At 43.3% G+C, this 27501-nt stretch overlaps 1 protein-coding gene across 1 annotated transcript; it reads left to right on the plus strand.

Moving 5' to 3' along the window:
- Positions 1 to 2698: 2698 nt before the first annotated feature.
- NT5E (5'-nucleotidase ecto) lies at positions 2699 to 27493 on the plus strand. Its single transcript, XM_082755592.1, has 9 exons — positions 2699 to 3343; positions 7194 to 7416; positions 12439 to 12627; positions 16181 to 16378; positions 17891 to 18042; positions 20682 to 20790; positions 21630 to 21779; positions 23308 to 23508; positions 25192 to 27493. The coding sequence occupies exons 1-9, from the start codon at positions 3011 to 3013 to the stop codon at positions 25347 to 25349; spliced, it is 1713 nt and encodes a 570-aa protein (XP_082611718.1). The 5' UTR covers positions 2699 to 3010; the 3' UTR covers positions 25350 to 27493.
- The last annotated feature ends 8 nt before the right edge of the window (positions 27494 to 27501 follow it).

Here is a 27501-nt window from a genome sequence, read left to right on the forward strand (position 1 = left end):
AGGATATTTTGAAACCAGCTGTGTTGCAATGCCTGCTGTGAGCTGCTGGGGCCCTGCGACAGGGATGGCACGGAAGAAACACAGTGTCAAAAGCTCCAGGAATTACTTCTAGTAACGTCTAATCCCCAAAGTTGTTACATATGCCTTATCCTTTGTTCAGTGCTGGCTTCCACAATAAGACCAAGAGCTCGTTGTCCGTACAAGTCTGTGGAGTGACCTAGGGGAACAACACAGAGCAACCCACTTCCTAGAGAGAAACCACAGCGAAGGAGAGACAATGCCCGTGCTCTCTCGAGGTACTGCTGGCTGCGCGTGGAATTCACCCTTGCTCAACCAAGGTTTGCGACATTCGTGGTGAGTATCTTCAGCCTGTGCCAGAGCCATTTCTCCTGGGTGAGAAATGATTAAAGGAGCTCTGGGAGAGCTTTCCAGGGACATATGCCCGTGCTGAATACGAGGACCAACCTCCAGTGTCACAGGATGCACCACTGACTCATCCTAGAGCACACCGATTTCAGAGGAGCAGAAGTGGAAAAAGAAAGGAGTCAGCTAACAGTTGTGCACACAACACTTTTTTCCTCCGTTTAGCCCTTCCCTCTTCCTCATAGACACATGTTTTCTGGCACATTTTTTGTCTTCTCTAGCTCCGATTTCAGCAGTCAGGTGCACTTCTGTGCATTTTCACATTGTGCTTTTCCTTAAAACATCAGTGATGGGCTGGAGAGGCCGCAGTAGGAGCAGATGGACAAGGTACCTAGTGGACACCCTGTTTCAGTAACATGTCCCCTCACTCAGATAGCCCCACTCCGGGCATCCTGGCTGTGGAGCAGCGGTTTTCAGCACAAGGCTGCCTCAGTTCATGTCCAACAAGATGTTTTTCATGATGACAGTTTTCACTGTCACCAGAGAGCCCTTCCCACAGCAAGAGGATGCCCACTGGGCGTCTGACCACCTCGAATGTGGATGTTACAAGAGGTGAGATCCTTGCAGAACCAGAGCAGGAAGCTTGATAAGGGGGACGCTGTGGATGGCCATGGCCAGCAGGCACAAGGGACACAGGATGGGCCCTCCATGAGCACTGCACAGCCCACCCCTGAAACACGAGGAGCAGTGCCCCAAGACATCCCGGGCTGTTTCTGACACACTCTCCCAGCCCAGACTAAAGCACGCCCGTTCCAGACGCGGAAGAGCTCGGTGGAGTTTGTGGTTGAGCTGGGCTGGGCTGGGCAAGTCAAAGACAATATTGTGTGTGCAAGGATGTTCTGCTCCCCACCTCTTTTTTTAAGTTATTTTTATTTTTTTTTTCCCCTGTGTTTCTATGTTTGCACATAGCTGTGGTGGGCAGAACAAGCATTTCTTTAAAAATAACGTGGCTGTGAATGATGACTGGTGAAGAAGGATAAGGCGACAACAAGAGAAATGGTGTTAGGTGCACACACGCGTGCAAGCCTGGCCATCCAGGAGAGTGGCTGGCCAGAGTTGTCTTTGGTTTTGAAAAGGTGACTTCCTAGGAGTTTTGGGGTGCTTGATAATGCCCGTGTTGCTATTTGTCCAGGAGTTTCAGAGCAGGGCTGCAGGATCAGGACGAAGGGGACGTGACTGACTTCAGGACAAGTGTTTTTTACTTTCTGCCAGCGTTGAGCTGTTTAAACTTACAAAGTTGCTGTGTCTGCTGTAGGGCAACGGGAACACTCCCTGCACGCCAGCGACTGTCCTGACCAGATTTCCAGTGGCCACAGTGAAAGCTCGACCAAACTGGCGCAGGCGTGGGCACCTACTTGTGGACACCTATGTGTAAATGTCTTGGCTTTGGGCTGGATCCCAACCAGGCTGTCTGCAAGAGCCAGGGGAGGGGGATGTGGGAAGGAGGAGAGGAAATGCGACTCTGGGTTTTGCCGACGTGGCTCGTGCCATGAAGGGTTTTCCTGGGACGGGATGGGCACGGCACAGCCCAGTCATCCAAGGAAATGAGGAGATGCCACAGAGCTATTTTAATTCACGTCACGCGTGGGAGCGTGGGGACAGCGGAGCGGAGCCACCATGGAAGAAAATACAGGTTCATTCGCTTCCCAGCCATCCGGGGACACAAAGCAGACCAAATGGGTTCAGATTCCATCCCACGGACTTTGGGTGCCCAGGAAACCGTGGCGTGACATCAGCCGGCGGGAAGGAGGGAGCAACGCCTGCAGCCTCTGCAACGTTTGTAGGAAACCGTCGCTTTTTTTTTTTTTTTTTTTTTTCGTGCGATGGGGAAACTTCTGCTTTTAAGAAAATAAATAAATAAATAAATAAATAAACTAATAAATAAACTAATAGGTAATCCACCAGTTGGTCACTGCTTACAATTTGAGGTTGTCCATAGGGTGCAGGGACTTATAGGGAAGTTAAAGCACGTGACAAGCTCACTTTCCACGATTCCATTCTCCGGATAATTTGCCCGTTTATTAGGAGCAGGACACGCCGTGGGCACACAGCGTAAAGGGGCAGGCTGGGGGCTGCGCTGGTTGACCGAAATGGCACAGGACCCCTGGCGAGTTGTTTATTTAGGGCATCGGCGTTCCTGTTTTTTCCCCTCAGCAGGCACATGCCAAGCCACAACCGTACGCTCAGCGTTTAACCACGGAAATCCTCTTGAAAGCGATCCACGAGCTGCAAACACTAAAACCCTAATTAAAGCAGCACTTCGAGCCGCGTAAGCCATCCCGAGGGCTCGCTCTTTTATTTCCAGCACCGCCGGAGAAAAGAGGAGGAGGGGAAAGGCTGGGTGGGACGCTGCGAGCCACCGCGAAAGGTTGAGAAAGCCCTTCCAGCAGCCCAGCCACTCGCCGAGGAGCCTCCCTGGAGTTTGTCCCCTCGCTGCCGGCTGCCTTTTCGCCTTCCCGTGCCACCACTTCGCGAGCTCCGGGTGGGGAGAACCGGGGCGCACCGGGGCGCATTGGGGCGCACCGGGGCGCACCGGGGGGCAGCGAGAAGGGACCGCGGGGGTGGAGCGAGGGGACAGCGGGGAGGGATGTGGCGGCGGGTGGCCGCGCTGTGGCTGTCCCTGTGCCTGTCCCTGCCCCTCTGCCCGGCGGCGGCGGCTCGGCTGCGGCTGACGGTGCTGCACACCAACGACGTCCACGCGCGGGTGGAGGCGCGGGGCTGCGCGGGGGCCCCGCGGGGCTGCGCGGAGGGCGGCGTGGCGCGGCGGGCGGCGCGGGTGGCGGCCGAGCGGGCGGCCCGGGGGGGAGGCGCGGTGCTGCTGCTGGACGCCGGGGATCAGTACCAGGGCACCGTCTGGTTCTCCCGCTACAAGGGCCAGGAGGCCGTCCACTTCATGAACCTGCTGCGCTACGACGCCATGGTAAAGAGGGGTGGAGGGGAGAGGGGGGCTATCCCGCTCCTTGGGGTGATGGGGGGCGGCTTTCCTCGCCCCTGGGGTGTCCAGGGGGTGAGAGGAGCCTGGATTGCAGCAGAGGGGTCACAGCCATGCCAAGGGGTCAAAGCCCTGCCAAGGGGTCAAAGCCGTGCTGGGGGGCTCGCGGCTGGCAGCTCATCTGGCTTCAATCCCATGGGAAGGGTCAAGAGGCACGCGGTGGTGGTGCTGTTCCAATAGGGTTTGGGGTTTTAACCTGCTTGAGGCCGGTGCCAGCAGGCTTGGAGATGTGAGGGTCTGGGCGTGAGGTGGCTGTGGGTGGCTGCAGTAGTGGTGTGAGCCGCTCGGTGACTATAGCAGAGTGCTTCAGAGGGAGCTGTGCCCTCACGCTGCCTCTTATGCTCTACCGAGTGCTGAGAGGAAGACTGAGGGATTTGGGATGAGGCTGGGGGATGCTTAGGTCTTTTCTCTCTGCTTCTCAGCCTATTCCTGTATAAAGGATTACTGTGGCTTATTTTGCTTGTGTACAACCCCAGAAAGGAGGACTGCGTATTTATTTCATCCAGGCTGGCAGCTTGAGGGAAAAATCTTGTTCTGGGCGTATCGCGTCCTCTGTCTTTATCTTTTTGCTTTCTCAGGAAAGGACTGAGCTTTCCTTTCCCAGCAAAAATGGTTTCAGCCACTTCTTCCCTCTGGCCCAGAGCAGCAACAGAAGGGAAAGTGTCCCAGCACGCTCTCCTGGGCTAAACACACCTCATGCCAGAGGGGCGGCTCTGGGGAGGATGCTGCTCTGTTTGCTTGGCCTGATGAACCTTGTCCTAATCCTAAAACAAACACCACCAGGGGTTTTCCTCCCAGTGGTGATGGGGAGGAATGTGTGCCTGCAGGACGTGCCTTTCCTGAGAGCTGGGAAGTGCTCTGGGGTTCTGCAGCGCAGGGAGAGAGCTCGGGATGGTTTTGCTCACCTTTCTTCCCAAAGGTTGCTGTTGGCTGCTCTTTCTCAGCCTTAACATTTGCTGGTTTGACTGTCTCATGGATGAGCCAGGAGCTTGTTTGGTTCCTGGTCATATCACAAGAAGAAATTCCTTTAGGCAAAATCATCAGTGTCCAGCTAGCGCCCAGCTTTAGGAATACGTTATGTAGGAAGAAGCATCAGCAGTTTGGCTAGGAGGTCCCGTTTCCTTTTTCGTCATAATAAGATTAAAAAAAATAAATAAATAAAAATAAACCCAGACCTTACTGGACATCCAGAGGCTTGTGCTGGATGCTAATGCCTTAGGGGAAGTAGTCGACCACTTGCACAGGGAGCGAGGTAAGAGCTGTGCTGCGGAGAGATGAGCTCGTGTTTCTTTAAGCAGAATTTGGGAAGCCACAGCTGTAGAAGAAGCAGTGGGGATTACCGAAATGGTTAGAAGCTAAAACATTGGAGTAGGATTGCAAACAGGATGAAGGAGGGAACATGAGTCACAGAGGTTGTTACAGGATGAGGCCAGGAGAACCATGGGAGGGTCTGGAGCAGCCTGGCAATGTTATCAGAGGTCTGCTCCACAAGTGGGACAAATATCCTTCTTTAGGTTTCTCCTTTTCCCATTTATGCCTGTTTTTCCCTCAAACCTATTTTCTCCTGTTTAGCTAGGCATCCCCTTCCAAATCTTCTTGTCACTAGCTTTGCCTTTTGGGGTTAATCACTCCAAAATCGTCACAGTAAATACAACAAAGACAGTAACGGGAGGGATGAGAGAAGCGTTCCAGTTTTACTGCTAATTCTCATCCTCATGTTAAATTGTACTGTGATTTTCTGAAATATTTTTAGCCTGGTTTCTTGTGAAAAGGAGGATCAAATGACCACATGCTGTGCGCCTGCATGTTTCTGTTTACTCCCTGCTGTGATTTACACTTACATTGGCCAGCGGATTTGGATTTGGTGAAGGTTTATCGTGAAGATACAGAGTCACAGAAGCTCTGTGCATAAGGGTGGTTGGGTAAAGAAACCCCAAATGATCCGTGTCCTCCTCCCCAGAGGAAAAGCCTCATCAAAAATATTATTAGACACCAGTGATTTCTCATGAACAAGAGACTTTATAACCACCCCTACCATGGGAAAAGTTTTGATCAAAGCTTTTATCCTAATGGACATGAAACAATCCAAACCCAAGCTACAAAGCCAAGAGAAACAAGGTTTCATAAGAGTGTTTCTTTTTTTTCCATGATGAGCTAATGGCAGTTACACACAATTCAAAATCCTACTTAATTTGCAACCCGTTGTTTTAGGGTGTAATTATATATTTAGGAGGAACAGAAGGTATATGCAGCAGCCAAAAGAAAACGGCCTGTTACCATACCAAGATGCTCAATCGGTCTGTGGCCAGCCTTTGGGAACATCAATGGGCATTGAAACAAGTTTCTGTAGGGTTTGGTTCCTTTTTTTATTCCGTCTGGTTGTTGGTTGGTTGGTTGTTGTTTTTCTTGTTGTTGTTTTGGTTTGGTTTTGTCTCCCCTGAAAGAAAGACACCAGTGATCAAACCTTCTGGCCTTTCATGCTTGTAGTGGCTTCAGGGTCCTGCCGGGGCTGCCACGCGATGTAGTCTGTTTGGGGACTCAAAACTGGAACAACCACATGGATTGGTGTGTCTAAGTAGAGCAGAGAGGTATATCAGTCTTCTTAGGTGATGAATACAGCTTTCCCAACTTAATCTTCGGGATGAAATTACAAGCAAGCTTTTGTTTAGAAGAGCTGGCTAATTGACTTTACCACCCCTTTCGTGCTCTGCTCCAGTTCCCACCTGGAAATTGTTACGTGTGCCAACTTACTCCATGACCACATTTCCATAGAGAAAGCCTTTTCTTTCCTCACCCCAAAATGTGCTACAAGGCTCTTGCGTGTGTTGAGCTTCTGCACAGCTGCTCTCTGCAGGGATTTGCTGGCTGTTGCCAAACTTGCAGGCACAGGCATGCGGCAACTTGGGCTGAGCACGAAAACAGGGTGGGGATGAGCGATTCTGTGGCCTTTTTAAGGTAAGACCATTATTTTCTGTTTAGCAACCTAACCCAACAGAACATCCTCTTCTTGGTAGTATTATCTTGCTACTGAAGAAACCGGGCTGCTCATTTTCTGTGATACTCTTCAGACTTCACGGTGTTGAGGACGCTAAACCTGTATGCACACACGTCTAGTGCAGATCGCCTACGGAGACCCTCATTGCCTGATATTGGATCTTCTTCTGCATGTTAGAGCTTCTGCATATGGATAATAGCTGGAAAATTACATTTTCCTGTTGTGGTAGAGCACACAAACTCTTGCTAAATGTTAGCGTAAATATAAACTGTGCTCCAAGCACAAGCTCTTAAAATACATGTTTTATTTAGAGATAAAATATATTGTCATTGGCATGTAGCACTTACCTTTTTTTTCTTTTTCTATTTTTTTTTAACAATGTGTTTTCCATGCACAAAATGCATGTTTTCCTTGATGGTTATTGTTAAGCCTCCCTCTTGCAGTTGCAGGATGAAAAACCGCTGGGTTCTAATTTGGTGTATGAATGCAGACCCGTGTTTAGATAGGTTTTACATTCTGACTTTCACATCTGCATTGACGTAAGAGCATCTGAAAAGCAAAAAACTTTAAAAAAAAAAAAAAAAAGAGTAACATTTCTGTGTTTGTCAGAAACAGGAATGTGCTTTTATTAACAAGCTACGGTGTTCTTGGAGAACAACTTTTTACACCGGCAGATAACGACAGGACAAGGGGGAATGGCTTTAAACTACAAGAGGGGAGATGACAGTATTTATATTGAGTATTGGATGTCGGGTCTTAGATTTTCTTCTTGCTTTTCCACAGGCTTTGGGCAACCATGAGTTTGATGAAGGTGTGAGCGGATTATTGGATCCCCTACTTCGAAACGCTAATTTTACAATCCTGAGCGCAAACATTAAGGGAAACAGCCCATTAGGAAATGAAATGATGAAATATGTTTATCCTTATAAAATTATACATATTGGCTCCGAAAAAATAGGCATCGTTGGCTATACAACAAAGGAAACTTCCTTTCTTTCACAGCCAGGTATGTTTTCTTTAGTATGTAAGTCTATACCCTTTATTGCTATTGTATTACTTACCTACTTCTCTGAATCAAAAGATGATGAATGGTTTCAGTTGAAAAGTTTGTTGTTTTCTCAGGATATCCCTGTGTGATTGAGCCTTTTAACTGCCTAATTTTTAAACTGGTAAAAATGTGTTGACACAATTTTTTTCATACAGAACTGAATTATCTAGCGTCGCTGAATTATCTAAGAATATATTCTTAGAAGGCCAGTGAGATTGTGGGAAAGCTGGGGAGGAGAGAGAGGGTGCTTTGGGAGTGTTATGGTTGTCTTTGTTTATAATTTATATTCATTCTGCTATTTATCCATTTATATAAGTTTGAAGTCATGAATACAGCTTGCCTTTAAAGTGATGTGTGTTGAAACAAAGACATCACTGTGTTGAAATTTTGCTCATGGATGCATCCTTGCTTAAGCACTAGTAAAAGCAAGGAGAGCTGCTTCTGTGTTTTTGAAGCAGAAGTTGCCCAAGATGTTTTTGGCCTCTCGGATATTTCCAGAATTTAGACTACAGAAGGAACACCCATTCAACTTTTACAACAATTGCTTCATTCATGAGTAAAATTAGAGTTGATGAGGAAGAGACTTGTCCATTTTTGACTATTTATTCCAACATTTAAGGGTTTTTGTTTTCAATAAAATGAAATGGAAACAAATAATTATAAATAAAATGAAAACATTTAAATCAACCATAGCAGATCTGAGTCACTGCCTGCTCACAGTTCAGCGCCCCTCTGAGAAAGTCAGACTTTCTTTCCTGCTTTTTTTTGCAGTAGGTTTTAAAAGAAACTGGGGTGCCTTAAACATTGATTTAAAACATTTTCCAGACTGAAAAAGGACTTCATATTATTATATCTCTTTCCAATGCATAGTAATAAATAAGTAATGTATAATGTTCCTGAGAAAATTCAGTACTTAAAGGAGGTATGATGTAAAACTGTTCCTTCTGTTCTGTTTAATTCCTGTTTGTTTAAGCTATTAGGAAGTGTGTGTCTGAGGTCAGAGCAGACTTCTGTGTCTGACTCCTATTTTACAATGCTGTGCTTTGGGGAGTCTTGTCTTATTTGTCCTCCAGTGAAAAAGAAAATTGATTGGTATTTCATGTAGACAACAGAATTTCACCTGTGCATGAGCGTGTGTCATCTGACATCATGCTGAGTTTGAGGAATGAATGTATAGCCAATTTTGTCCAGCATTGTTCTTCTCTAAGAGCTAATAAAGTAGATCTTGTCTCTTCTTCCACACAATTGTGCTGGTGCCGCAAGATCATCAGGTTAACTTTCTTGCAAATAATTATACTAGAGCAAAATCCAGATAGTGTTGGAGTGATCTTCTGAAGCATTTAAATACTCTTCCAGTAATATCTGAGTATTATATTCAATGTCTCAATATGCTGAGACATTTTAACAGCGGCCACAACTAGAAAAAACACTATTAGAAGGGAAGGTTGGTTATCTCCATATATGCAGCTAAAGCAGCCCTAAGCTAAGTAGGGTACTTCTATTCCACAGTGTAACGGAACAGCAGGGCAAAATCTAACAGCTACCATTTATAGCAATCAGGGTTTTTACAACGTTCTGTTTTGCCTACTCATTGGTTGTGGAGGAACATTTGGAAGCTTTGAAAATGTGAGTTCAGGACGTGTTAGTGTAGCTCAGTGACAGCATATCACCAGTATCCAGCAGTCCTTCAGATGGATAACATCATGGCAGAGGTAGGTTAGTGGCAAAATAATTTTCAACCTAATTCCTTAGTCCAATGAATATGATATTCAAAGAATTTTAAGCTCAGCACCTTGCTTATCTCTACACACCTATTCCAGATGATTCAGTTTGCTCAGCCTCTGCAATAATTGTTTTGGCATGCTGTATGCTCTTAGGGCATTTTCAAGGCTTCAAAATAGGAAGCTTGAAATTGCTGAAACGTGAATTCCTACATGACTACTTTCCATGGAAATTTTTTTGAGAGTGTGATTTCTTCCATTGTTAAGTCTCAATTACTACAACACAATTATGAGATTACAGCTTGTACTTTTCATAGTGCAAAATATCTATCAACATACTAAAATTAAAAAGTCCTTAAATCTCACTGTTCCCATTACAAAGGAACAAGTAATCTCCGCTGAAGGTACTGTTAATGTTACTGTTTGGAAACCATAGGGATGAGGAACACTTAGCACAATTTATATATTACAGCCAATTGGCAGTTTCTCTAAAGTTCCCCTCTGTGGTGCTGTATACAGCTATCTCAGCTGAATGCCCAGCCACGTGTCCTGTGAGAAATGTTCATACCTTGGTACACTGACAGAGTTGTCTATGTACTTGCTTTGCGCTGGCAATCCCTTCCAAGACTATATTTCTCATATTAGATGCTAGTGGCTCACTTGCTTTTGTTCTGACAGTATGTTGTAAACCCCGAAAATAGCAAATACCTTTATCTGTCCTGAGAGGTGCCCTGTACGTGTTTGGTGTTGTGAAATAATACATCTCATTTTGTCCACTGTCTTTTTGTGTAAGGTAGAAACCCAAAGCAGCTTAGTCTAAAGCCCTGCAGGCAGCAAAATATTTACTAAAAATATCAACTTGGCCAGTTTTCTTAAAATGGAACTTGAAATTCCATTTATCCCACTTTGTCGTGGCTGGCTTGCGTAACATTGTTAACGTGCAGCCAGTTCTTTTTCCCTGCTCTGTTTGGATGTTTTATCTGAAACTCTACCTCCAGCTAGAAAGAGAAGAGGATGTCACCTCAGTTTAGTAAGTTGAGAGAGGAGTGAAATACTGTCACAAGCAACAGGTAACTCTTATTTAAGGCCTATATTTCAATTCAGATGTTTTAGAAAAAAAGGGGAATGGAGTACTAGGCCGTATGGTGCTTTTTGCCTGATTTCCTAGAGAAATGAGGAATTAAATTGCTCTTGTGGTTCCTCGCTGTACAATTTTTGAGCCTGCTGGGCAATTTCAGCAAAGTTTGATGAAGTGTTGCAGTGGCAGAGACACCAAGTTGTGTGGTAAGCCATGACTAGGTCAAGGGGAGGATATGAGGGCAGTCCCTGCATCCCCAAAGCAGAAATCCCTTTTTGAGGGTGAGGAGAGGTGCAAAGAAGTGCCTGCTGTCACAGCGAGTCCATGTTTGACCCTTTGGAGATCTCAGCTCTCATAACTGATCCCCACACTGTGGTGTGCGTGGCCACAGGAGGTGAGACAAGCACCTTGACGGGCCTACACTCAAGGTGCGCTTCTTGCACGTTGTCTTCTGCCAGGAGCCATGACCTAGGCCCAGCTTCTGTCAACCACAAGGATGTACAAAGAGGAGCTGAACTTGGTGGCCTGGAGAAGAAAGGCTGAAGGGAATCTAATTGCAGTCTTTCACTGTCTTAAGTGGTTTATAGAGAAGACAGGAAGACACTCTTTTGAGAAGGGCCCAGAGAAAGGACAAAAGACAATGGGCTCAAGTAGCACCACAGGAAATTATGGCGGGACGTAAGGAAAAGATTTGTCACGGTCAGAGCGGTTAAGCCCTGAAACAGGTTGCCCAGCGAGGCTGTGGATTTTCAGCTGGCTTGGACAGGGCCCTGAGCAGCCTCATCTGGCTTTGAGTTCCTGCGCCGAGTGGGTTTTGGAGTCGATGGCCCCCGGAGGTCCCTTCCAACCTCAATTAGTTTATGACTCTTTGATCCTAAGAAGAGGTCCACAGGAAGAAAATGTGGGGATGCTCTACACAATTTACTCCAAAATGTGCAGTACAGAGATTCCCTCTGGCAGTTGTAGAACTATTCAGTGGGTGTGGTGGTTAACCAATTTATATAACCCTCTTTTATCTCTTCCATTGTGGCAGTTTCCTCTTCATTTCCTGAGACGTTTTGCATTGAATCATGAATTAGTTTCACTCCTCCCTTTGTTATGAAATAATGTAAATCTTTTGACTTTAAAGGCATATTTCAAAACCGTTTGATCAAAAAAACTCCGCAGGCAGGAGAGGCATTAGGTAGACGGAGAATTAGTAGGAACAGTTTTTCAGCTGTCTTCACTGGAGAGTTTGCGATTACAGTTGCTGACTATGTTCTTAAACTTTGTTCTTAAATCTTGGTCAAAGAAATCAGCCTCTTACATAGGAAGTCCTTTTGCGCAACCATAAACACTGTGGCCAGGTTGAAAGTGCATGTTTGTCTAGCGTTCCTGTAACCGTTTGTCATGTTAGAATAACTTCAGCAGGCACAGAAACATTTCAGAAAGACCGTGAATTTCCCAACATTGTAGTCCAGAGGAGCTTTCTCCTTTCCGGACTTTCCGTTCTTTATGTTCTCATTTTGGGACAGCAGCTCAGTTGTGCTCTGTGCTGCCATTTGGTATTTCTGATAGCGGTTCGTTAGGTGAGATAGTTTGTATAAAAAGGCAGTTCAGAGTGTAGTGCAGGACTTTGAAGAAGTTGATGTTTAAAGCCTCAGAAGAGGGGAAAAATGAGATGAGTCTACAGTACAAAGAGAGAGAGAGAACCCAGGAGAAGGTGGAAGATCTCAAAGAAATACAATATGGGAAGAAAAAAACTTTATTGTGCTATACTAGTGTTTATAGCCAAGCACTTACTAACATACGTAGTCTCCTTTCTCCTAGCTTAATAACAATCATAATCATCATCATAATAATAGTAAAAGCCATTTAATTTCCGATGCCACAATTGGCATAATTGTATTTATTTTTAACGGAGTTATAACATTTAGTATAGGCAGGTATACACATTTCAGTGGGGAAAAAAAATGAATTTGTCTGAGCATGTAGGGACTCTTGAGAGACTGGAGAACATCAGATCAGATTAGGAGCTTGAGCCAACTAAGTATTTTTGAAAGCCTGCTATTCAAAGTTTCATTAGTTACATAAAATAATATCACTATCACATAGTATCTGTTGGAAAAACTAGTAATTAAGGTACTTTGTAAATACATTCATGCTTCTTCCTTTTTTTTTTTTTTTTTTTTTTTTTTTAAGGTAATGACGTAATCTTTGAAGATGAAATTGAAGCATTACAAATACAAGTGAACAAACTTACTGCGATGGGTGTGAACAAAATCATTGCACTAGGACACTCTGGTTTTACTGTGGACAAAGATATCGCCCAAAAAGTGAGAGGAGTGGATGTTGTAGTTGGAGGACATACAAACACATTTCTCTATACAGGTATTTTACTACTTACTGAAATGTTATTTCTAAAGCAAAGCTGAAACTGATAGTTTCTCCTTAAGCTCAGAAAACTTACACAGATGTAGTTTATTGCTGGCAGTGCTGGGCCAGTTTCACAGCTGGTACCACTCCATAACTTCCATGGAAGAAACTATCTAAACAGTCAGTGAGCAAGAAGTGCCCTAACTCACTGAAATGTTCCTTACTGCTGCAGATGTGCAAGGTGACCTAGACAAAGCAGGACACAGGTGGTAATGTTAAATATTAAATATTAAATTATTGCCACACATACAGTATGTGTTTCAAGTTTAGATAGATAAGTAAAGAGTAAACAAGATGTTTACATTTAGCCTTGTATGTGACAAAACCAAGAAAATCAGTCATATAAAACTTCAGAAGTGATACTAACATTGATCTTATGTGGAGTCTGATTCTGCATTCATAGATTAATCTTAGGCTTGCCATTAAGAAATGCCTGTACTTCTCACCTTTTCCATGTTTCCTCTATCTTGTTCAGTCCCTCTTTTCATGTGACTTTATTCTTCTCTCCCCTAGAGATAAACGTTTTTCCAGAGATGAACATTGTCAATAAGATTTAATTTCTTCTGCTACTTTAGGCAGAGCCTGCCATCAGCAGCTCGTTTCTTCTACAGTGCTGCTTCCTTCTCTGTGCCACAAGTGGAAAAACAACAACAAAAAGTGTTTTTTAAAAGCATAGAAGATAGCACATTAAATTTAGCAGAAACTTAATTAACTGATTGAGATTATGAATGGAATTTTCTATAATTTTCAGCAAAATTTCACTTGTGTCTCGCTAACAGGGTAGCGCCATGTACCCAGGTACTTCACTACTTATAATATGAGTTTGCACTTTTCATCCCCTCCTCAGCCCACCCACCTCCTTTCACTTTCTCATCCAGATTTGTCCCATGTTTACTGCGGACCTTGTCTCCCTCAGGCTCTCACCTTTTATTATTATCCCATTTGCTAGAAAGAAACCATCGCATGCTACAGTTACACATTACAGGGTTCAAAATACCTCTTGGATTTGGCCTCCAGGAATAACTTTGATCACTAAGCTGGAGCCACAAAGGATTTACTCACCTCCAAGTTAGACATTGCAAAATGTCTAGTGAAGGGGTGCAGGAGACAAGTGGCTGAAGCACAGCAGAGAAAGGACCATCCATCCCAACATCTTTGTCTTCAAGAGTGACCAAGTGGTGATGGTTTTGGGAAGAGCATACACACAGGCAAGCCTTTGGGGGTGCCGTACTCTAATACGCTCCCAGCAGCTTGCAGCTCAGGGGCTTCCCAAACCAGAGACAGCATCTTCGTATTTCCTCGTACCAGCCGGAACTTCTCTTACCTGAACTTGCCCCAGTTCCCCTTGAGCATTTGCAGACTTTTGGCATTCACAGGACCTGGTGGCAGGGTGTTCCAGCACTGACCTGTGCATCCTGCAGGGACCTTGCTCTCTTTTTTTTTTTTTTTTTTTTTTTTTGTTCCCCCAGTTTGTAGCCTGCTGCCCGCTGGTGGCATTTTTTGAAGTTTTATTCAACTATTTGGGAGATGGAAAAACAAAGGATGTACACAGTACTCGAAGTGTGCATTCATTGTGGATTTACATGGTAGAACATGGACTCCTTTGCAAAGAGGAGTTTTTTACCCAATTTAGCCAATGCCTGTAGAGTTTGTGCCTCAAAATGGCAGCTGTAGTAGTCTTGATAGTGGGGCACCGCCTGCGATGACAAGAGGTGTGCCTGTGAACTCTCACAGGTGGAGATGGGATGTGAACCTGGAGATCTCAGCCCCTTGGGCACTTCACAATTCCAGGCTGTGACCCGTGGCACCTCTGTGGGACACACCCAGTGGTGCTTTGACCACCACCACCATCACTTTGAGACACGAGCTCCATCCACGCACTGACTAACAAATCTTTGCTGTAGTAGTCAAAATGTCCCTGTTCACAACTGAAACTAATAGAAACTGACTATAGATAGAAACTAAAATGAAGACCAGAAAGCATAACTTCCTCCTGCTAATGTTTCCATTCATTCAAGGACTAAACAAGGGCAAGAGATCAAAACCAATTCCTTTTTCAGTTCCAAAACCCCAAAGTCACGTTTGCATGCATAAATCCTTCAGGGTTCTCATTAGTTGCAGGATTTCTTAAATTCTTCCCCAAATAAACGTCAAGTAGTGAAGAGGTCTGGGCACTACCAAGAAACCAACTCTGTTGGCTGGGGTAAAAGTAGAAAAAAATAGTTCTCTGGTGAATTTGGTTCAGCTTGTCATTTGTTACAGCCATTCTCGCTGGAGACGAGAAGGGATTAGAGATAAATATGAATTGCATTAGTGTTCTAGAAGGAACATTTGTCACGCTTATCATCCCTGGATTTCATGTTACATAAACAACCTTAAATGAGAGGAAACCAGCTGTGCGGTGAGCAGTGCAAGCCAGGCTCCTGCTTTCCTCCCAGTTCACGTCCTGTGCACATGCTCTCACACTCCCCAGCCCACGGGCACCCCAGCTCTTGCCCATCAGACTGCAGCAGTCCCATGGGCAGGAAAATGGGAAAAGAGCTGCAGGATTTGGTGGGGCTCTCTCATGGAGCGTGCAGCACCTCTCAGAGCCGCCCGACCTTGGTTTTCACTGACAGGGGTGGAAATGCTGACGGGAATATCTGAGGTGTGATGCCTCTCAGATAACGTTATCAAGGGCACAGAGGAGGCTTGTACCCCTGGGGCAAGAGCTGCACGGATTCCTCTGCCACTTTCCTCCTCTGCATAGTTTCTAAATCCTGTGGAAGCCTATGCTGATTGAGCCAATACCTCTCTTCTCTGGAAATGTCTTGCTATAACATATCTGTTTCCAAGTCCGGCATCTAATCGCTCTTCAAACTTTGCAGGTAGATAAGTGTTTTAAATCCATGACTACTTAACTCTCACACTGATAAAGTTTGCTTTTGCAAAACGTTCACAGCCTGCCTGAAATTTTGGAGACCAAGTTTGGTATAGCAAAAAAAATAAATTAATTAAAAAGTCATCTGGGTGTACATAAAAATTTACAGAACTGTCTGTAAATATTCTTACTGCATGTTATCAAAAAAAAAAAGTTCACACTTTTTTTTCCCTACGTTTTACTAACATTCTTGTTTTCTAGCTGATACACAATAAAGTAGTGTGAGGGCTTTTCAGCCAGAGGTTTGTATGTGTGCGCTACTTAGAGGTTTAGATTGGGATAATCAGGATGAAAAGTGCCTTTGTTGCTATTGTGACATGATGTCATGGAGGAGTGTGCTGTCACAACTTAAAAAACACTGTGGTGGTTATTGGAGCTCGAGTCCTGAAAACAACGTCCTCTCTTATGAATTAACATAACAAGACAATTAAATGTGTGCTTGTCCTCTCATACGGTCGTAGCTGGTTCTGCTTAATATCCTGGTCATCTATTTTTTTTTAAGGATGAAAGGCATTTGAATTGTCATTCTAAAAATTCCTTGAAGGTCACACAAGCTGAAGACCCTCTTTACATGGCTGTCTCGTGCAGGCACCCCACCCTCTACCGAACAGCCGGATGGCCCCTATCCATTCATGGTTGACTCAGATGATGGGAGGAAGGTGCCAGTCGTACAAGCTTACGCTTACGGAAAATATCTCGGTCGCTTAAACGTTACATTCGACGAGAAAGGAAATGTGGTCGAAGCAGTTGGAAACCCTATTCTGCTGGACAGCAGTGTTCCTGAAGGTATGTGAATTAAAAACTTGAATCTGCCTGCAGCCCTCTACCCCAGTTCAAGTGCTGTTGTGTTAAATACACACACAGTGCAACGTTGTGGAAGAATTCGGCTTGCTTCCTGCACTTGCAGCTGACTTTGGTGCAAGTTTCAGGTTGTGTAACTGTTGTACTCATTGTCTTACATATTTCCTCTTCTAAACAGTGAGATATAAAGGTCTTGGAATATGCACAAATGCAGTGTATGTCTTTGCTTGCTGGAAATCATTGATAGTCCTTTTGTGGGAAGTCCGGTGATACATTACCTTACCATTCAGCAAGACCCATGATGGGCATCCCTGTAATTAGGATTTTAAATATTACGATGACTGGGTTCTTCAGAACAGAGTTCAGGACAGGAGACAAATGCTGAAGTATTAAAAAAAAAAAAAAGAATACTCTGACAACATGCAAATACAATGTACAAAGCCCACATCTTCCTGTTGTCAATGCTGAGGGTGCACCATGTTTAAGGTCTGGAACACTTGAGCTGGAAGGAGAGTCCCTCTGCTGCTTTCTGTCCATAACTCTGCCCAGGCTGCGTCACATACTTGTCTGCTCTGCAATTGCCCGTGCCTGATGCTCTGTTCTCTGTTTCTTCACCCATGTTTGCTGTATGAAGCTCTGATCTTTCACCAGGTTTTCTGGATTCTACCAGAGTGTTAATAAAATAAATCTTTAAAAAATTATGTTTTCAGAGCTATCATATGTTATTCTCAGTGATATATTAATTTAATGAGACAATTATAAGAGACTTTGCACTCTGATATGAGTAAAAGCAAAAATTCAGCTATATAGGTGCTCTGGTTTTATAAATGTAATATTTGAACACAACATTATACCATTATACATGCTGCTGTTGCTGACAAAGTTACATGGCAGATTGCTTAAAAGTAACAGCTGATATAAAGCAGTAGAGACATGATCCGTCCGCATATGCAAGTATCTTTGTATCTGTTTATTTTCAACTAGATTTGCACAGATGCACATATAGAATTAATTCTTATAATGTGCTTTTTTTTTTCCCTTGGCATTGATATTTGAGCTAGTATTCCTTTTTGTACTGTGTTAAAGGGTAGGAGGCTATATTTAGAAGGGGAAAAAAAAAAGAGGGATGATGCCAAATAAAGACCAGGCTCACTTATATTTTAAAAATTCTTGTACAGTAGCTGTCATCTACCAAGGCAGAGGCTAGAAACCCCCAACTATCAGAGATTACAACAGGACTGGGCAAAAATATGTTTAAGAGTAAGAGAAAGATAGCTTTGCTGTGGCAAGGGAATAGTTTATTTTCAGTGGATTGTGTGGTTCCGCTGGCTCCCTCTCTAAGCTTTGTTTAAAGCAAGAGTAGATGCCAGCTTGCTGGAAAAGCCCTTCGGGAAAGTGTGACATTTTAGAAGCATAACGAGCATGCTTTTTTCCTAAGCTTTGCACATTAAAAATAACCACGCTGCTTGTTTTACACTTTTATCCTCCTTTTTATAGATGAGCACATTAAAGAAGAAGTGGAAAAATGGAGGAAAAACCTGGGGAATTACTCTCAGGAGATTGGAAAAACCAGTGTTTACCTGAACGGGACGAGCCAAGCGTGTCGCTTCCAGGAATGCAACATGGGCAACCTGCTCTGTGATGCTGTGGTAAGGAGTTGCCACCACAGGTGGCAATCATATCCATGTAATTACTCGAGAGCCAGCAGATGAAGGGCTCCCAGGCTCTGAACTGTCTCTGTGTAGGCTCTTTGCTGCTTTCCATCACTGTAACGTCTTGTGATTCCTTAGAAAGGCCTCGCAGGAGCAGGGCTACAGCAAATCTCCCTTCCTAGAGTGAGGAGCAGTTTATTCTCTGCATAGATCCTCGTACAGAGAACTGCTTGCTCACAGCTGGCTCCTGCAGGTGCTGAGGCTGCAGTTGTAAGCTCTGTCACCCGTGATGCTGCTGCCCCGCTTCTCACTCTGACAAGTGAGCGTGCCCAACGCGTTTGTCTCAGCCAGTGCTGGCAGTGCCCTTCTATGGACTTGTCATGAAACAGAGCCAGGACCCAGGGGCTGGAAGATCTTAGGGTATTGTCAGGGCCTGAGGGCACCTCCAGCCCTCTCTGTCCCTGCCCACCTGCCCCAGGACCCCACCTCAGCCCCAGGACTGGTCGCCAGCTCCCCACAGCCCTGCCCATCCCCAGGGAGGTGCTGGGTGTCTGGGGCTGCCCCAGTGTCCCCAGTTGCCCTGCTCCGGGCCAGGGTGGTGAGATGGGACCTGGCTGGTGGCCCTGGTCTGATGGACCCCACGTGGAGACCAGAGGAGAGAGGAGGATGAACCATGGTTTACCCAGTCCATGTTACTGCTTTTCTTGTAATCCTCATGATAATTCTTAGTTCGTGGACTAATTTCCAGATTAGGTTAAGATCTGGGAATTCTGCATTCAGTTCTGCTAAAATGGCACCGCCTTGCTTTTTCGTCCTGCTAGCCACTCTTGTACATATATTTGGGGAAGAAAAAAAAAAAAAAAAAAAGAAAGAAAAGAAAAAAAAAGAAAAAAAAAACATATATTTCCTCATTTTTTACATTTAAAGAAAGTCACTTTGTTGTCCTTCATAAGCCTGTAGATTTTCTTGATACACATTTTGCCTTGGGCTGTCAAACTCTACTTTGGTGAGGTAGGTATCCGTAGCCAACCATCTGCATTCATCATAAACCCACACGGATCACCCTTTATGTTCTTTGCCATACCAGTTATAAGCTTGCTTTCCTGTCTGGTGCTGTGCATTCAGGGGTATTAAGGAAACAAACAGACCTTTCTGTACCATGGGCTTGAATATTTAGAGCTGTGCGTGGAAATCTGGAGATAGAGAAATGAGAAAAGTTGATGGAACAATTGTGCTGAGTCAAAACAGAGGTGTCCATGTTCAGTGGAGCTTCTCCAACAGGAGCCCAAAACCTCAGGATAACAGGTTGACAGGAGCAGATGGCATTTACAAAGGAATTTAAAGGAACTCAGATGAGAAACTGCTGACTTGTTAACTGCAGTGTGCAAGCTTTTGTTCCCAAACTGCCTCTGTGCTCAGGGCTGGAGAGTAGTGAGTGTAGGAGCACATTGTAAGCATGTTTTTGTGGGGTACCGAGGAATTACAATTTGTAATCCTGATGTCTGTTCCAGGACTATCGCTAAATTAGAGGGTATAGTTCAGACTGAAAAATCAGCAAACAGAAAAAAAATAATCCATTCATTAGACAAGAATTACAAACTCGAGAATGGATCTGGCCTCAGGGAACACCAGTGAGCACTAAGTTGGACATACAAAGGATTTATGCACCTGCAAGTTAGAGGCTGCAAACTCTTAGCCTAGGGGTGCAAGGGAAAAGGGGCTGAACTGGAGCAGGGTCCATGCTCGTTCTTCAGTTTGCATCCTGCTGTGCCCACCACTCATGACTTCATAGGCATCAAATATTTTCCTTCCATCCACTCTTTACCAGAACAGAGACCTACCCTACATCAGCGTGCTATGATCAGATGCTTCCTGGTGTCTTTGACCATCCTTGTCACCCCTCTCTGCATCTTTTCTAGATTTACTTTTCTTTTTATTCTTGAGATGGGGAAACACACGGACTCCTATCCAACTTCCACTTGCTCTTCCTGATTTTTATTGGCTTCTGTCATGCCCCTCCTGTAGTTTTCTCTTTGTGAGACTGACAAGTCATAACCACAGCCATTCCTGTATGGAAACGAGCCCATCCCTTCCATTATCCTTATTTCCTTACTCTGAACCCTTTCCTGTTCTACTCAGTTATTTCAGTGGGTTGACACTGTAGGCTCATCATCTTTATGTGACTGAATAAATCCCTCATCTCCATTTTCTTTACTATTTAGCATGTCTCAAGCAAATATTATTTTGTCCTTGCATTTTGCTTTTGTCAGAGTTGGGACACTGTTGGAGACACGATCCTGCACAAAGCAGATTGGGGTCTGACCTAGTATGCCTGTCTGATATTCCTCCACTCCCTAACATCTTTCTAGTTTGCCAAGAGCATTCCAAATAGTAAAGACCAATCCTTTTCTCAGCTGGCCTGCCTTGATAACGTCATATACACAGACACTATGGGAAAGTTTGAGAGTTCTCTACAGGAAAAGACAAAAATTTTTCTTCTGAAAAGTTAAAAAAAAAAAAACATATTTTAATTTTTATTTTTTTGTATCAGTCTCAGTCTCAGTATTGTGTGTAAATTTCTGCAGCCTAGACTAAGTGAAGGTTAAAAAATCAATTTAAACACTTTCCTTTGGCAGCTTTATGAGAACGTCAGACATCCGGATAGAAAGTCGTGGAACCATGTCTCGATGTGCATCCTGAATGGAGGTGGGATTCGGTCGTCCATTGATGAACAGAGAGCTAATGGTACGTAAAGCTGTGTGCTGAATGACAACTCTATCAAGAAGGAGCAATCAAGTTATTGTGCAAGCCTGAATGCAGCGTTAGGTATGGGCTTGTCCTGATGGGATTTGCATAGTGTTTGGCAGCTGTTTCAAACTCTCCGAAATAGTTATCCATCATAAGAGCGCAACTGCACTCAGGCTGACATTCGTGGAAGTTTTTAATGTTGTTTGTACATGATGCTTTTTAACATTTTGTTCTCTCTCCTTGCTGTTGTGGAACAAAGAAAAACGGTGGCTGCTCTTTACCTCCTACCATAGGGCGGCATATGCTACAGTGGCTGGAAGCTTTCTGCAGTCTGCCACAGAATACGTGAATTAGTTTGTCTTTTGAATGCTAAGGTTTTCTTTACAGTTCTTATTTTCCTGATATCAGATAAATGAAAACTAAAAAAAAAAAAAAAAAACACTTTTTTTTTTTTCATTTTAGCTAAATCCTTCTCTAGGACTACTCGAGTAAGTCTTAAGCGATTGGAGAAATTGCCTGACTTGAAGTATGAATTTCTGGTTTTCTTCATCTTAGGTTGATGGTTTGTAATCTGTTTTAGTAGAGGTATTTGAACACAATATTGTACACAATATATGCAGTTACATCACACTCAGATTTACTTGTCTCGTTCAGCTGGATGACAATGACAAAGGTTCATTGATCGGGACAATACACGTGATCCTCACCTGCACCTCAATTTCTCACACTGTATTTGCCATTTTCCTTGTCAAAAACATACTGCTAAACAGTCCTAAAATAGTACTGAGATTTTTTTATTTTTTTTAGTGGATGTAAATAAAGTCTCATTCCCCCAGGTAGCATTACTATGGAAGATTTGCTCTCTGTTTTGCCATTTGGAGGTCGTTTCGATTTGGTGAAGCTGAAAGGCTCCACGCTGAAAGAAGCTTTTGAGCACAGTGTGCACAGGTACGGGAAAGGAACAGGAGAGCTGCTGCAGGTTGGAGGTATGCTGTCTTCCTTCCTCCTCTTGGTTTTCCAAAACAGCCGACCCCTCCTTGGGCCTTGCTTGCATGACACCTGGAAGGCATTGCGTTGCCTCCTTAAGAATGGAAAGCAAGCTGGCAACACATCCCAGCTCCGTGCCTTACGTGTGCCAGCTAACTGACACTATTTATACTGAATATGTTTTTGCTGAGCCACGGGAGCCCCCACAGCGCACAGGCAGCGATGGGATTCCCAGTTGTTTCAGTAACCCATAACTGGCAGCAGTTTAATTATCTACAGGAAGAGATGGTCAAGTAGAGCTGTAAGTTATCGCTGCGGCAAGCTCCTGTTTTCAGTTCTTCGCTGAAAGCTTGCATGAAAACCCAGACCAGGCTTCCCTGCCACGTTGTTGCCAATTTCCAGTTTATCAAAATCAGTTTGTGCCATTGCCTAACGGCTGGAGATGTGTTCAGAGTTAGTCCGAGCGGGCTATGGAATTGCTCCAGTGAATTTCTAAATAGTTTAGGGATGAACAGTTAATATTAAAAACATACACGTTTCTTGAATCACAGCTCCCCAGATACTTATCCAGATGTGTGCTAGGCTACAATCATGTTTATTCCTGCTCTCCCTGTGATGCTGTGCGGGTTCCTTTGTTTACCTAGCAGAAAAGCTAGGCTCCACGGGCAGGGGCTGAGTGATGTCCCCATCCATGCCTCTCCCCATGTAGGCTGGTGATGGGGACACGTTATTCCCTGCAAGATCCAGAACCCCACGTGCCAAGGGCACGGCCCACATCTCACATGCAGCAGCGAGTTACTGTTAGGATAAAACAGCGGCAGCAGCCCTTCCACTGCCTTCTCGTAGAAAGAAAGCAAGCAGAAAAGACACCTAGTAGCTCTGGAAAGGGTTCAGGACAGAAGATGCAGAGGAGGAGAGCCAAAGTTGGAAGAGACGCTGTGCTTGGGGCTAGCTTTAGTGGCTTCCTGAGCAGCGAATTCTTGGCAGTGCTGTTCCCGGGGCCTAGCCCTGCCCAGGCTTTTAACGAGGAAGGTTCACAATGAGAAATCTTCATTCTTCTACAGCAAGTAGAAGCCACAACATTCAGTCCTGGCTTAGCTTTCTTTCCTTCAGCACAGTGCTTATTATCCATAATAGGCTGGCTGACTTTAAAAGTCATCTCAACCAACAAGAGCATGGAAAGAAAAGGCGCATGCTGAGAGCATTCAGGGAAAGTATTTTTATCTTGCAGTATCCTAACTCAATTTGTTTCTGTGAAAAAGGTGACAAGAAGCCAGCAGGTGATCAAACAAGTAACCAAGGCAGGGCAGTACTCCAGCAATTCTCTAAAGTTGTGGGTTTGCTTGGATAAAACTTGATTTGCGTGCTAAGAAAACACAGCATTATCAGTATCCCTCAGAACAATATAACCTCAGTCACAGAAGCTGATGTAAAGAATCTTAAAAACGATGGAGGGTGCTGCTTCTAGCCCCTTGTGTTTGAGAGGCACTGCAGGAAGCGGTACTCAAACACCTATTCTTTTTGTAGGCATCCACGTAGTCTACGATCTCTCCAGAGACCCAGGAAACAGAGTTATTAGTATAGAAGTGCTTTGTACGGCCTGCAGAGTCCCAGCCTACGTCCCACTGCAGATGGATGAAATATACAACGTGACTCTGCCGTCCTACATGCTCTTCGGTGGAGATGGCTACCACATGCTCAAAGAGAAACATCTGGCATACGAGAAAGGTAAGCACAGGCTCTAAGAAGGTAGCAGACAATTCCTGAAAGCTAAAAGATCTTCCTATATACGTGTCAGATTTTTTGCTTTTAGTGGATAAATTTGTTTCTAATCTGATGGCTCTGGGTTGCTAGTTTTGCTTTTAGTTAGCAATTTTTTTTTTTTAAAATCACAGTTAAATCATAAAAGCTTCAAGAAGTTTGAAAGCTTCAAAAAGAAACTAACCCTTGTTAGTGCTTAGAGAGTGGTTCTGAGATCATGGTAAATCAGTGAAAAAGCAAAAACCACACTAGACTAAATATTATGCGTACTGCCTTGCACACGTACCGACTACTAAACAATGGATCAAAAGGAAAGGTGCTATTTCTGTTGGGTCTCCAAATTCTGCTCTCTGGAAGCATTTGCAAAGGCAGAACTGTCCTTGTCCTACTTGGGGACATGAAGCTCAGGTGAGCAACACAGGTGGAGGGGAGGAAAAGACACCAGCTTGTTCTGCGGGTGTTACCCCATGCCTCCAAAAGCATCGGGCTTCTCACAAGTTCTGCAGCCCATCCCCGGGGTGTTTTCTAACGTTATTTGAACATCCTTTACAGTAGCATATAAACTATTAGAAATTCATCGTTCCTACAGTTAACATAGACGTCTTTTGGGACAACGGGCAACTTTGAAAAGTCTTTGAGATTAAAATTATTTCTGAAGACACACACACACCAAAATGTAACGCCCTATTAAAAAGAAAGAAAAATAGAAGTATCTTCTAGGAGCACGTCTGTATCACCTGGAACGTACCCTGGGTATGTTCCGATTCCAGACTGATTATAATTATAATTTAGTTAAGCATGTTTGTACTACCAAAAAGCACTTCCTTTTGGACCTTCCTTACAGACTATTCCTCGGTTCTGCAGGATGTTTTAATTTAGATTTGATTCTCACAAGTGGGAGTGATGTTTACAATCAAATTCAGCCTTGAATGGGGGGTAGCGGTGGTGTGGTTTTTAGAGAATAACTGTTTACACAGGAATAAACTCACATAGAAACAATTAAGAATAGTGAAAGGTAACAGCCTGAAATGTTCTTGTAGCATCGTTCAGTATATGAGAGGGGGCAAAGTAATAAAAGCTTTCAGATGGAAATATTGCACGATCATGGATCAGAAATGGGTTAAGAGGAGATGGCTGGCTGCAGTGACTCAAGAGGGCCTTCCACTCCAGAAAATGTGTGCACACAGGCTAGAGATTCTTCTTAAAAAATAAAAATAGTAAAATTTGAAAAAGGTGCAAATGACAACTCCACCAGATCCATAGCACTCTACCCAAAACTGGTGGGAGACCTCAACCTACCCCCATCTGATTGGAAATTACCATTGTAACAGAGAGAAGCAAACAAAGAAAGCCAGACAAAGCAAAGGTGGTTTTTGTTTTGGTAAAAGGTGAGATTACCAAAAAATTGGTTACAAACCACGAGAGTGGTTTTAGATTTTATTTGTGCACAAAAAACAACTCTCCACACCCATACGTTGTCCTGACGGCAGGCCTTCTGATGAGGAGGATCACACACAACAGGACACTGTCAGCTTTAAGACTTGAGCTAAAACTGCAATTGTAAATTAAAGTTTTGTACGGAGCTTGGCTGCTGCAGAGAACATTAACATTTTTATTTATTTATTTATTTATTTTTGCTTATCTGCTTAGGTGAACCTGATGTAGAAGTTGTTTCCCGTTACCTTGACAGAATGAAGAGAGTTTACCCAGCAGTTGAAGGTCGAATAAAGTTTTCTTCAGGAAGTCTTGTCCAAGGAAGTCTTACCCTGATTTCTATAGTAGTGACTGTAACGTTCTTGCATACCTGATTTTTGCTCACTTTTTACATTTAGAGGAAGATGGAAGGATACAACTGGTGCTGAGAAAGGGAAAAGAACTGCTCTCTTTTCTCAAACCTTAAAATGAGCGAATGTTTTGGTTTCTGCATGTAGCCAGTAAATAGCACAAGTGATTATCTTTGATCTGGTAGAGTCATTGAAGTGAATGAGTGGACAGAACTCATGGCTTACTTGGAAGCAGCAGGTACAAACAAATGTGCATAACCCACAATTCAGGTTGAGGTTACAAGAAGCAAAAGTATCAGTCCTCCATCACAGAACAACCACTAACCAAAATGGGTTATTCTTAATTCATCAAATTATTTTAGCTGTTTCAGTGAGTTGATTAAGAATCTGATACCAGTAACGTAAACAAGCTTCTAAAAACATATTATAAAGACATTATAAAGACATATAGGTATACGTATCTCCCGTTAATCTCCACTCAGGGTGTAAGGTTTCAAACTAATAAATCTGGCTGCTTCCAGTTATCTTACCTACACCAATGCCTGAAAGAGCTGGATTAAACTCAGTGTCATGAAAAGCACTGGTCCATTTCTGTACAATTAAAAGTTCTTGCATTTTACTTTTTAAGACACAGCAGCCCCTTTTGTATTTGCCATTAATAAAGAGCGCAAGAAAAGTTTGATTTGATTTGGATAAATGTTGACAAAACAAGTATGTAACGTCAGCATTCAATATGGCCACTTTGGGGACTGTAGCTAGAGTAAGGTGATAGTATTTAAGATTGTTTCATATAAAGATGCTCAAATTTACACCTTATTCCAAAGACCAAAGCACAGGACTCTTGAGCATTACCCCGTATCAGCAATGTTCACAGAGAACGTCAGATATACACACATTGATTCCTGCAGCACTATGGAGTCCTTTAAAAGTTGGCCAGTAATGAGGCTTTTTACAGTATAACCTAGCTTCATCATAATTGTGATCATAATTCAAAAGCCTATTTCCTACATGGGGAGGCTAAGCTTAAAAAATACACAGTTGTAAGAGGCAGGCTAATGAGCATAAAGTCAGAAGTAGGATGAAATGCTAAGTCTACATTTCTGACATTTTATCAAGGAATGATTGCTTATAAATGAGTATAAACAATGTTATTTTTTTAAATATAATTTCCATTCAGAATTTTGACATCACTGTACCTCCCTATTGCTTATTGCTGTATTAAACCAACATGCATAATTTTGAATAAACCTACTTCGATTTTCTGGAAAGCAAATTATGCTTTTTTTCAAGAGTCAAGCTACTCACTTAAATTCAGCGCATCTGTAGATTACATGGAGGAGTTGTATAATATTAAGATAAACTTCAGTATATTTAAATTTCAAGACATCATTAGTTTTCACATAAATTCAAGGGTTGTGCATGAAAAGATCTGGACTACACAGTTGCATTAAATAAGCTGCACTAGACCAGGGAGACAAATAGCAGCTGACCTTGACACAGAACCAGTTCTAACGTGGCACTGATGATTCGTCAAATCTAGCTCCTCGAGTTATCAATTTACAGAATGGTCTTCCCTAAATCAACATAAAACCAGTAACAGAGACTACATTTATAGACTGAGCTGTACCTGCACTTTTTTTTGGTTGTTTTGTTTAAAAACAAGTTACAACTCCTCTTTTGGTATACCCAGAGGGAAATAACACCTCTACCTTCTTTTGGCAAACAGAAGGAAAAAGTATAGACAAAAGCAGTATAGACAGTTAATGCAAATTGTATAGACAAAGAACAGTAATGCTCCATTAGATAAGTTTGGCTTGTTTGTAAAAAAAAATAAATAAAATAAAATAGGGAGTGTATGAAAAAAATTTCAAGGAATGTCTATTAACATATTTCTGTGGTGTTCTTTGAGTAAAACTTCTTAAAAATCTATGTATAAACACTTTTAAAGTGTCTTTTATAAAGGCTGAGCCGACCAATTAAGGTTTACAGGAAAAATCTTCCATACATTTTTGTGCTAATAAATGCTTAGTAAACACTAAGAACAGACTCATATACTCTTTTGTGTTCCTAATCTATTTTTCGAAGTGTCCTTACAGGAAAGCAATTATTACACTTTTAGCAAAGGTAAAGATGTAGGCTGCTCTCCTATTTTATACCATCCTGTACTTTCACATGC

Source organism: Aythya marila, assembly GCF_965140915.1.
Source record: "Aythya marila genome assembly, chromosome: 3".
Classification (NCBI taxonomy): Eukaryota; Metazoa; Chordata; class Aves; order Anseriformes; family Anatidae; genus Aythya; species Aythya marila.

Excerpts from the sequence above, each read along its gene's own strand:
- NT5E (XM_082755592.1), top strand. The coding sequence starts at position 3,011 with ATGTGGCGGCGGGTGGCCGCGCTGTGGCTGTCCCTGTGCCTGTCCCTG. Across the intron at positions 12,628-16,180 it reads AAACACATTTCTCTATACAG|GCACCCCACCCTCTACCGAA; the intron begins GTATTTTACTAC and ends TGTCTCGTGCAG. Across the intron at positions 16,379-17,890 it reads GGACAGCAGTGTTCCTGAAG|ATGAGCACATTAAAGAAGAA; the intron begins GTATGTGAATTA and ends TCCTTTTTATAG.